Below are 11,540 nucleotides of genomic sequence, written 5' to 3'. Positions count from 1 at the left end.
CTTCGATCATACATACTCCCGTAGATAGCGCTTAATATAGTTAATACATGTGTTAAAAGTGAGCCAACATTACTGACAGAGAAACCTTATTTTTTGTCTCACAATTTTTAGTATACTTGCGCACTAGCTGCTATAATCAGCTGTGGAATGCTTTGAATTGATGCATAGGCGTAGAAGATGTTTTTTCCAAGGGTAAAAGAATTGGCAAGTAAACTAGTAATTATTTTAAATTTCGGTGAAATTTTACGTGCTTTAACTATTACAAGAAATGTATAGAGTAAAAATAGGAATGTGTACATTTTCGTACTAATTCGAAATTTATGCACAACCAATTTAAAATGGCGGAATTATTCACTTTAATTCGTGCTTTTTTTTCTCCATAAACACTATGCACGATTCTTGAATAAAATACACCATTTACAGACATACTTTCAGAAAAGTTACAAATATGGGTGGGTACTTGGGTATTAGTGGACTCAATACACTCCAGGACGCCTATTCTTGAAGCAAAGAGAAGGGAGTGCTCCCGGGGAGCTTTCAGGGAATGTTCCCTCATTTCTATTCCCCGACAGGAAAATGTCACATTCTTGAAATATTGAAAGCGCTAGGGAACATAAAGGAGGGAGCAGTACCTGGGGAGCAACGTTGCCAGTTTAGTCAACCAATAGAGTCGCAGGAAATTTTTGACATTCCATATTTTTTCATTAACCTCATTTTCAGTAACGTTTTGTTTACATTTTAAGTCATTTTACATTTCATTGTTTATCTTTTAAAATGGATGTGAAATCTAGGCAATTGAGTTCTAAACAGAAAGAGACCCTGGTAAATTTTGTATACGCCCGGCCTGACATGTATAAGGGCAAATTAACCGGCACTTATACAAATGCAGTAGCAATGGCATTGTGGAAAGAGGTAACCTGCATGCTAAACGCAATTCCTGGAGGGGCTACAAAGGATTGGAAGCAGTGGAGAAAGGTAGGTTGTTTGGGTATGTTTTGTGTAGACTAGGTCCCTTGGGGACAGCATAATTTCAGTCGAGATTTTAGTAAATGAACTGCAAATTTCATTCTACATATTTTAAACTTTAACTTTATTAACAGACATGGACGGATATTAAAAAGAATGTCAAAAGTAGAAAGACTAAGGAGCAACGATATAGTCAAGGGACAGGAGGTGGTCCACCATTATCTCCTCCCGACCCAGAGACCTGTGACGATAAATCAATTGACGACAAAATCTTAGAAATAATTACACCTGTTGCAATCGAAGGAAATGAGGATGTACCCGAACCGGACATTATATTTGACACTATTATAAGTGGAAGATCAAGTGAAACCACAGAATTGCCAGCACACTCAAGTACTGTAAGTACCTAATTATTGAACAGCTTTATTGGCGGTTAAGGAATATTAATGTCGTTTCATATTGATTTGAATTGGAGTTGATAAAATAATTCCATATGTGCATGATTTTGTGTAAATCTGAATTTATTTTTTCACCATAAAATGATAAGAAATATAATACGTACATAATTTCCAAGTATAACTAATTTTTGATAATATGTTGTAATTATCTTATAATCTTCACCATTCTAGGTAATAGAGGAATCTATGGAAATCTTGCAGAAAAATGCCATGCCTGATGAAGTAGGGGAGGATATCATGCTACACCATGATTACAGTTTATCTTTACCTTCAACAAGTAAAGCAGATCCAGTACCTGTATCGGCTAAAAAACAGCCGATGAAGGGTATGAAAAATCGATACACAAAGTCGGCAAGGTTGGCCGACTCAATATCGAATAATAAAAAATTTCTTGCAATAAGCCAGAAAGGCATTCTTTCTACCGGACTGTACAGGGAGAAAAAGTTAGAAGTAATGAAGAAGCACTGTGAAAATAAAGCAAATTATTATAAACAAAAAATAGATGCTAGTGAAAAGCATCATCAAGAAAATTTTAAAGTTTTGTCAGAAATTTCAAATTCTTTAATTAAAATGTCTTCCAAATAGATTATTATTGATTTAGCGAGTGATGTAGAAACAGATTGATTTTTTTTCCTGTGATAACAATCTGGTGAACTGTTTTTTTTTAGAATTACATTATTTATTTTGCTGAATTTATTATTTTATTATTAGTAAGTATATACCTAAATGATTTTGTCTGGTTAAACATCTTTAACTCCTACCTATAAACTAAAGACAAGATACTTGAATACGCCTAACAATCGTAATATAATACTAATTTAGATCTATGTAACATACTTATGAATTAACAAAAAAGTACTTACTCTTGTATTAACATTAACTAACTATTATGTACAATCAAACTTACTCATTAAAATGATTTGCAATAATGTTCTGCTGCAAATCCCTTGCAGCTGCCAAATCAGGGTTAACTACCCGTTGGATGTTATTGTTAAAGTTTGGTATATTATACATGCCATAATCAGGCTCTTCTATATGAGGATCATCTGGTTCTGGTGTATTTCTAACAATGCATAAATTGTGGAGAACACAACATGCATTTACAATTTTGGCAGCTGTTGTTGGGTGATAGTGTAAAGTGCGATACCTTAATAAACATCTAAATCGATTTTTAAGTACACCATTACACCGTTCAATGATGGACCTTACAGAACATACTCTTTCATTATACTGTTGTTGTCCAGGGTTTTCAGGATTTAATATCGGAGTTAATAACCATGGGCGAGTAGGATATCCTAAAATTAATTAATCACAATATTGTACTATACAAGTCAGGTATTTATGTTCGTTTTTTTTACATTCTCCCAAGCCTCACCTGAGTCGCCTAGCAAGAGAAAAACGTTTGCAGGATCTCTCCTATATAACTGTTCCATTAAATTGGAGACTGCACATTGTCTCCAAATGTGTGCATCGTGAGTAGAACCTGGGAATCTTGCAATTACATTTAATATTTTCAGGTTGTGATCACAAATCTTAAAGAAGAGTATATGTCAGTAATTTTTGGTTTTTCCTTCTAATAAACATACCAGTTGTACATTAAGTGAATGATAATTTTTCCGATTCACATATATATGCTCAGGAACATGCTCATCATTAGCATGTGGAGCTACAACACTCACATGAGTACAATCAATGCACCCAATTACCCCAGGAAATCGATACTTTTCATAAAACCTAAAAAAAGTTAAATGAAAAATTATAAATAAAAAAGACCAGAATTAAATTGCTACAAATAGAAATTAATATTTATATTTACTTAGTTCGAAGATTTTGTAACTCTTCAACATTTTGAGGGAACCTTATTTCATTGTTTAAAATTTCAGGCCGATTCAAGGCATTTGTGACTTCATTTACAGCTCGACTAACTGAAGGCTGGCTAATGGCCACAAAACTGTTTGAGCCAGTAATTTCTTGATAGCTGCCTGAACCATAAAACCTCAAAGCAGCAAGTACCTACATAAATAGATAATAATTAACATTTCCATTCGCATAAAACGAATAAATAAGTCTAGGTATGTGAGCATGCTTTGATAAGCAACTATACTATTTTCTTATCTACCTTGGTTTGTATAGACAAAGCAGAGGTTCTTGAAGGGTGAATTAAAAAGGGGCTAACCATGTCAATTATTTCATGACACAGGTCCTTATCCACCCTAAACAACTGAACAAATTTTCTGTCCGATAATTCAAATGGATTGGTCTGAGACAAAACGTCCCTCCCAATAGCCACATGTGCTGCTGCTTCCTCAATATTCTCATTAATAATGTCATTCAATAATATTAAATTAAAATCGTCTATATTCATTTTAAATACTTATATTAAATTGTTATCACCAAACTTAAGTTCCTAACCGATATGAACACACTACCGATTCTAGGTTAAGTTTGCTTCTTCTCTCGGTAAATAGTAGGGGAACTTCTAGTTCTCTTGGGAGCAGCTCCCTCCCTTAATATTTTTTCAAGAATACAGTATGACACATTTGGTAGAAAACCACGCCCACTTCCCTAGGAAGTTCTACTCCCTGCAATTCAAGAATTGAGGCCCTGGTTAGCTGGATTGTCACCTCGAAAATCACTCTTACGTTGATTTGTATATCTTGTTGAACATGAGACAAACTTTACAAACCAACAAAATACAGAAGAAAACCGAAAAACGATCGTCTAGGTCAAAAAATGTTTATATATAACCACTACGGTGGCAGAACATCTCATTTGGTCCAGTTTTGTAATTTGTAACCATCTGTGGCAGCAGCAACATAACGCTGACTGATATTCCATGCATCTACGGAAACTGTACCCGTTCCCCTTTAGGCGAAACCAGCGCGTTTATTTGCTCTCATCAAAATGAAATACTATATAGGGTGTTCCATTTAGAATTAGCAATGAGAAGTTGGCATAACTTCCGTGTCACCAATTTGTACATATGAGTCCGGTCGTAGATAAGAAGTTTTGTTATCGCGGCGTAACTTAATTAATTTCAAGATAAGCACAACTTATTTTAGAAAAATTCCTCCTTTCCGCATTAGTACGAGACATGTTGAACTCTTTTAGTGATGATCGTTCGGCAAAGACGAAACGTCGCAATAAAAAATTGACAACCACCTTAAAAAGCATTAAAAGTTGGTGGAGAAAGTCATTAGTTTTGCTCTAGGTCAAATATTAACGCCAGAAAAATTAGTGCGTAAAATCGAAAAAAATTTAAGAACCAAGAATTTTTCAGGGATTTTTATACGATTATCTCCTTAGACCTCTCATTGCGCAACTTTTCTCCCATTTAACCAAATTTGTATCTCGCCAGAGGTGTAACTTTTTAAGTAAAAGTAAAAGTTTCGTTTTTGTTGTGCCACCCTGTACATACCGCTCCGTTCGAATTTTACATTGTTGGAAGCAATGCTGCAGATCATTCTCTGTCAAACTGTAGAGAAGAAGTCGCACGGGGCCAAATCGGGACAGCACGGAGGATGTTGCAGCACAGGAACTTCATTTTTGTCCAAGTGCTGCCTTCTTTCCTGAGTTCTAGACCCTTCGGATTCTCTTGCGTATGGGTTTCAGGGTTTCGGAATAGTATGTCTATTGACAAGTTCATTTTAGAAAATCTGAATTTGAAATTAATTTACGTTCTCGACTTAAAGAAAACACGAGACACGAAATACTTTTTTTTTGCAAAAATTGGTTAAGCCTGGTATTGTTTTTCCAATTAGTTGTCCTTCAAATCCCATTCCATCAATTTTTCTATTGGTTCCTCCTCAATGTTCACAATCTTAAAAGACACACACAGTTGGATTACATCTAGTTGGAGATAATTCCGTCACTTTTTTGTTGTATTTGAAAGCCAATTGGATATTTATATTAATGAACGCAAAAATTTCGAATATAACAGGCTCCTATTGAGAGGATAAACAAGCGTGAAATGTACAAAGAGTGAAAACAACAACAGTGACCTTGCTATCGGTTTGATGACTTCGCACAATTGACTTTATGATTTTGCAATGTGTATGACCGAAGATCGGCAACAATTTATTGTTTACACCTTGTCCATCTTGATACTTTACGATAATATACTTCCATAACGAATGGGTGGCCGCGCGGCGGTTGCAATTAAAGCATTGTTAAATAAAGTATGTGGTTCAGCGTCGAGCACTCTACTCCCACCTTACGTGATATATAAAGCTGAAAACCTATGGAGTACATGGACCACAAATGGACCTAAGGGATACCCATGTTGTGACAAGGTTTGCTGTTCTGGAGCAACTCGTTATAACCGGACAAGTCATGGCTGAATAGACATGCCTACATTTAATGAATGGTTTTCGTCAGTTTTTTTGCCTCATGCAAAAAGATTGGACGGGCGAAAATTGCTTTTAGGCGATAATTTGGCGTCTCATTTTAATCCAGACGTTTTAAACCAGTGTGAAGAGCACCCTTTAATCCTGAGCGAGTATTACGAAAAATTCCCGATGATAACATTGCCCCTCAAGACGTTGAAACAGACATCTCACACCATCTTAGAGGCCCCTCGAAAAAGCATTACGCGGATCACTCTGTAATTGGGCGCAAGCCTGTTGAGGGCCCAGAACAAGAGAAGGATAATAAATAAATAAATAAATCTTACAGAATATTAAAAAAACTAGTAGATACAATGCTACAAAAGTACAGTCAAATAGAAAGACAAAGATTTAGGGTAGAACCTGGAAAAAGTGTTGCTGGTCCCTCTGTTCAAACTCATCAGACGAGGATGATGAAATTTTAGCTACAGAGTTTAACGAGGAGTTAAATGATGAAGACACTGATGATGATGTAAGTTCTGATGAAGGCGAGCCCCTAGAATACGTTCAACCAACCTTAAATATCATCAATATCAACAAATTTGTGTTGGTTAAATTCTTAGCTGGTTCAAGAAAGAAAACGGAATTTCGTTATGTGTGCCTCATCAAAGAAGTGTTAGAAAAGTTTGAGTTTGAAGTGTTTGGCTCTGAGTCAAGAAGGATATTCAAACTTGTGGAAGAGGATGTATCAGTAATTCACCTAAATGACATTTTGGCATTGTTGCCGGACCCTACGTGTAGGAAAATATCTCTGATAATTAGAAAATATTATTTTCAAAGCGATGTCAATATCAAAGAACATTAGATTTATATACCTGACTTTAGTTCCCTCTTAGGATACAAAAGAAGTCTAAGTGTTCAAAAGAAAAAATACCTTCCGTTGTTACTTCTATCAAGTGGAAACATTATGAATCGAATGAAAAAGAGAAAAAACTGAAGGAAGAAGAGCAATTAAAAAAAAGACAAGAGAAAAGAGACCCAGAACAAAAAGGTTGAATTTGGTCAAAATATGAAATCAACAAAGAAAAGTAACCAGAAAGAAAATCAAGATCAAAAGATGAAAAGCAAAAAATGACTACAAATGGCTTCCATTCCCATGTGGTTTTGGGGTGAAAAACATGAAACGATTTTGTTCACGACAGATATGAAGTGTGTTAAAAGAAAGGGAAAGGAATGAACGGTTTTCTGAACTGGTAGAATTTATGTGTAATTAATAACGAGAAAAATCTCGTAGAATTGCAAAAAGTACTTTCATACTTCAAATATCTAAAATACTGCAGTCTTGATAGATGACCTCAAAATCATATAAACTTTGCAACATTCCTCAAACATGAAAAATGAAACTTAGTATAATTCCACTCGACAGCTAAAACCCGGTTGGGCGTGCCGCAGTAAAAAAAATATGTACAATCCATCGTAAGTGGTTCTTTATTACAGAGCATTAAACCACTGTATGTATAATAGACACACGGAAATCTTTTCACTTTATAAATTGTCTGAGGCGAGATGTCGATCGTCGCGCATTGATGACCCGGTCGTGCACTTTTTATGGGGATAAACTAGAGAAGTAGGCTTCACGGTCATCTATTCTTCTTAATTGCCATTCCTTATTGGTAGTCGGTTCTTAGCAAATGCAGAGTTCTAGTTTAACAAATTACGAAAATCGAATTCGATGTGGTTTAGATTTTTAGGCGAACGATGAAATATTTTCCGACATAAAATAGAAAGTACTTCACTTGCAGAATGCTGTTACTTTGTTGGGCGGCTTTTTATAATGAAAATTAATCACCTCTTGCGGTACATGTGGATTCCTAACTTTTTATCCTTTAAAACTTGATCTTCCAACTTCATTAAGGTGTATGACCCATTGACATAATTACTTTGATGACCAAATGAAGTTTGTGGTGTATAATTTTGTTAGACGGCCGATACGTGCAGAATAGATAATTTGTACTAATTTTTTGCGCATAATTGGGGATCCAAATTAGACATCACTTTCGATACCCCAAAAAAAAACAAGCCTCTATTGTTCTCTACAGTGTAATTACCTCGAAACCACACATTACACCTTGGGCAAGGTTATGTTTGATTTATGTTCGACATAATTGGGTTGTAGTGTCATACTCGAGTAATCGAATTGATGGTGGGACAGGTTTGCAGTTCACGCAATAATAATTTCCTAATCTTTGTCCATTATCTGCTGTTTTTGGCCTTACTTCTTCATGTTAAGGGTCAAGTTTATTGTACCGAAAATTGGTTTTTGTTTTCACGATTCTTTCTGCACTGCTTATTACGATGATGAATGATTTCTATGCCATAAACAATTTATCCTTTGAAAATTCACACTACAATTTATTCATTACTTCTTGATAAGTTTTCATTTCCGTGAGGACGCGTTTGAATATAGCGACGATTAAATTTCAAATTTGTGTAACTGTCGTCTGCCAGTGGAGTATGCAGTATTTGTATCGGATTTTTCTCAAGGAACATTGAATACGTGTACTATTTTTATTTGTGTCTTCGTTATTCATGCTACTCCTTTTTACTTTTTTTGTCACAGTTTTCCTTTTCACATTTCTGGAAGACTTTTCTGTGCTATTGCAGTCAATTTTTTTACTTACCTTTTCTATTACTTCGTATTTGTCAGTAGTAATTAAAAAATGCGATTTACACCTGAAATCTCTATCTAGGTTTAGCCACAGCCAAATCTGGATATGTTGCCCTAATTCATCAATACCAAACCTATCTTTGGGAACACATTTTGTCGCCATGTAATACGTAGAAAGATATTTTCATTACTGCATGTCGTAAGAAGTGACTAAACAACGGCAGGAGTGTGTGTGGGAGGTGGTTCTGGTATGACAAATAGGTGGATGGTGGACGCAAAATTTGACCGTTTGTGATTTTTTGTTTTACCGTATTTCATGATTGTTTTTGGACCTTTGTTAATCCACTAGCAAAGAGGGAAGTCCAGGTAAAGCACTCTTCAGCTATGGAATCGTGAGGGGGGGGGGGGCACTTGGATAGGGGAATTAGGAAATTATTATTTTTCATTATTTCTTGGCATTTTAGCATCACAGGCATGGTCACGTGCGAGGGAGGTTGTTAAACTTCACGCTTTGTGGTGGGAAAAGACGATATGAATAGTGAAAATAAGTTTGAGGATTTTCCGGATAGATCCTCCATATCGCACCACTTGTCGGCTATCCGGGCAAAATCAGATTGTTGCAGCCCTTGCTTTTAAGTTCGAAACTTTCTAGTCTAGTAGGGGAGATCTCTGGAGCACCTTAAATACCGGAGTAGATTTTCCTTCTCACAGCTGTGATTTTCTTCTTTCATTTGAAAAGGTCGCTGGTGGCCGTCGGAGTTTGAGTTTTTATATGCTAGTTGAGTCATATTCTGCAACATTAGATTTCCATCGACACACGTAAGAATTATGGCGTCACTTGTCGCATAAACCATGCGAAACAGAGTAATTTTCTAGAAGAACGACAGTCCAGTAGAAGCATTTCGTTTGCGTTTGTTCCCTTTTAGACTGGCCTTCCAGTTTTTTAAGCAAAACTTGGCGGGAAAGAAGGAAGCGAAAAATTGGGGCTGGAGGGCGTGACCTAAACCTACGTTACAAAAAAGGAGGAGTAGGGATACTGCAATGATACCACGCATAATTTTAGTTTGCATAATAGGTATTTATTTTATGTTTATGAGAAAGGGTTATCACCTGACAGATGGTACGGAGTTTGTTTATTTTAATTGTATAAAACGTTTCAGGTGATAAAAGTTTGCAGATGTTTTCTTGGTGTACAATTTTTTTATCTTCAGAGTTTGTTAGGGTTTGGGCAAGATGGGATTGATAACATTTTTTTTACGTGAACAAGTGTTTTTGTTAGTACTAGATCTGGAGCCGAGAGGGTTTTTGCATGTCCCCACGCCGAGGTTTTGGGGGCTGATAGACAACGTTATTTCCCACTTTAAACTCCTGATATGGCACGTGTAATTTTTCCACTGTGGACATGGATCATGGGCTCCGAGCTGTTGTTTCGGGATCTTTGTTAACAATGAACTAACTGTACAACAAAGATTTCAAGATGCTATACCTGTGGGGCGTCGCCAAGTGGCCACTATAATGGGGCAAACATGTCATGTCGTTTAGGGCCGGTCCACATGATCTGCTAAGTAATCGGGACGCTGAGATTCTTTTCTATCAAGATAGGCAAAGACGTTGGGAGTAACGGGGTAGGGCATCCGATAGGTATCGGCGTACTTGCGCATTGCTCCATTACACTCAACGTAATTCTGGGCCTTAGATTTTTGGACGGCAATTGGATTTCCTACCGTTTACGGTATTAGAGTCATCGAAATCATTTGGTTTAATCATTATATTCGATGAGTTTTTGAAGTTACGTCGTCGTTGTTTGTGAAAGTAAAGTTAATAAAGTGCTTGTTATGCCTGTATCAAGTTCTCCTACCACCTATATCGTTTTTTGGAATTATTAGAAAATTGCGTATACATTTAACAAGACGGGAAAATATTAAAAACATTTTTGACTGAGAATATTGTTCAATGCGGATTGTTTACTTTATTGTACAAGAATGTTTTAACCATCGCGTGAAGACTTTCACTAGATGGTTAGTTTCCCTTTATCGTCGTGTATAATACAAAACTTTATTTATAACACATGAAAACCCTGAATTTAATTTCGACGTCAAAAATTGTATCTTTATAGGTTCTCCACTGTTCGGAACCTCATTTTATTTCGTGCTACGTGTCCCATTTTTGATAAGAATAACAGATGACTAAAATGGACAATCATTTGTTTCACTTTATCTACCTTTGCCGTTAAAGTGATCACTTTATCTTCTCTTACCGTTAATAAAATATAAGTACTTAGAACGATTAATGATGCTAATTAAACCTGAATTTTGAAAATTGTAAAGGGTTGCAGTTGGAAATTTGCACCGCATGCTTTAAGATTTTATTTTGCCTCTTATTGAAAAATAATAATTATGAAATGTGGCAACATTGCTGGGTTTCACTATATGCTGCGATTGATCGCGTACTGAAAAGTTGGCTCGCAGTAAAAACTATTTTCTCAACCTCGAGGAACAGAAGTGTGATAGATAAAAACATTTGGAAAGCACAATCATTATTTAATAAACGTCATGTAGACGTTATTTCGGTCAAAACACCAAAAATAATGACGGCCATCCTGTACGAGTATATGAGAATATTTCAATGTATTAGCTTGGGGACAATTTACGAAATAAGCATAAGAGTTGGTTCGTTTCATTTGAATTTGTATCTCAGTGTTGTTTTTTTCTATTAGAAATGTTTTAAATGCGTAATTTTACCGCTTTTGTGATTGATTCAATTTAGACAAGGTGTTAGAAGACACACACATCTGGTGCGATAAGGAGTTTTATCAAACGAAAATTGATTAACGCACATGTTATATCGCCATTACGAGAACGATGTTTCGAAGAATTGCGTGTTTCATTTTAGAGAAGTGGGGACGTTTGGCGGGACAATTGCGAACTATTAAGTAAGTACCGTATCTACAGTATCCGCAACTTTTCTTTAACCTATGGATTGCGGTCCAGTACGGTACAGCCATCACTTGATGCGACACCTTGTCTTCTTTGCTTGATCAAGAACTAGCAACTTCATACCCATATACAAAACATATTTCCAATGCTAAAAGGAAGCAGTCTAGTACAGTGGGTCCTTTTGAAG

At 36.0% G+C, this 11,540-nt stretch overlaps 3 protein-coding genes across 5 annotated transcripts in view; 1 reads left to right on the top strand and 2 right to left on the bottom strand.

Moving 5' to 3' along the window:
- Positions 1-11,540, bottom strand: part of LOC116182201 (agrin-like) — an 87,414-nt gene that overhangs the window by 55,516 nt on the left and 20,358 nt on the right. The gene's annotated exons all lie outside the window — the stretch shown is intronic.
- On the top strand, positions 492-2,048 carry LOC116182228. Its single transcript, XM_031502751.1, has 3 exons — positions 492-975; positions 1,101-1,364; positions 1,596-2,048. Exons 1-3 carry the CDS (start codon positions 775-777, stop codon positions 2,007-2,009), a joined length of 879 nt encoding a protein of 292 aa, XP_031358611.1. The 5' UTR covers positions 492-774; the 3' UTR covers positions 2,010-2,048.
- LOC116182216 (putative nuclease HARBI1) lies at positions 2,293-4,013 on the bottom strand. Of its 2 annotated transcripts, none has more exons than XM_031502743.1 (5): positions 3,544-4,013; positions 3,241-3,437; positions 3,011-3,158; positions 2,800-2,956; positions 2,293-2,719 (listed from the first exon to the last, which is right to left on the bottom strand). In XM_031502743.1, the coding sequence occupies exons 1-5, from the start codon at positions 3,787-3,789 to the stop codon at positions 2,328-2,330; spliced, it is 1,140 nt and encodes a 379-aa protein (XP_031358603.1). In that variant the 5' UTR covers positions 3,790-4,013; the 3' UTR covers positions 2,293-2,327. The 2 variants fall into 2 exon arrangements, 1 of the variants encoding a protein (XP_031358603.1); XR_004147456.1 differs by having other exon boundaries at positions 2,578-2,719; positions 3,854-3,868.

The sequence above is a fragment of the Photinus pyralis genome, unplaced genomic scaffold, assembly GCF_008802855.1.
Source record: "Photinus pyralis isolate 1611_PpyrPB1 unplaced genomic scaffold, Ppyr1.3 Ppyr1.4_LG1, whole genome shotgun sequence".
NCBI classification, from domain to species: Eukaryota; Metazoa; Arthropoda; class Insecta; order Coleoptera; family Lampyridae; genus Photinus; species Photinus pyralis.
The sequence above is the reverse complement of the archived record's forward strand: the minus strand, read 5'-3'. Positions and strand labels throughout refer to the sequence as shown.

Bases quoted from the DNA above. Each gene is read 5' to 3' on its own strand.
- LOC116182228 (XM_031502751.1), top strand. From the start codon at position 775: ATGGATGTGAAATCTAGGCAATTGAGTTCTAAACAGAAAGAGACCCTG. The intron at 976-1,100 runs GTAGGTTGTTTG...CTTTATTAACAG, and splicing joins ATTGGAAGCAGTGGAGAAAG to ACATGGACGGATATTAAAAA. The intron at 1,365-1,595 runs GTAAGTACCTAA...TCACCATTCTAG, and splicing joins TGCCAGCACACTCAAGTACT to GTAATAGAGGAATCTATGGA.
- LOC116182216 (XM_031502743.1), bottom strand. From the start codon at position 3,789: ATGAATATAGACGATTTTAATTTAATATTATTGAATGACATTATTAAT. The intron at 3,159-3,240 runs GTAAATATAAAT...AACTTTTTTTAG, and splicing joins TTACAAAATCTTCGAACTAA to GTTTTATGAAAAGTATCGAT. The intron at 2,957-3,010 runs GTATGTTTATTA...CTCTTCTTTAAG, and splicing joins ATTCACTTAATGTACAACTG to ATTTGTGATCACAACCTGAA.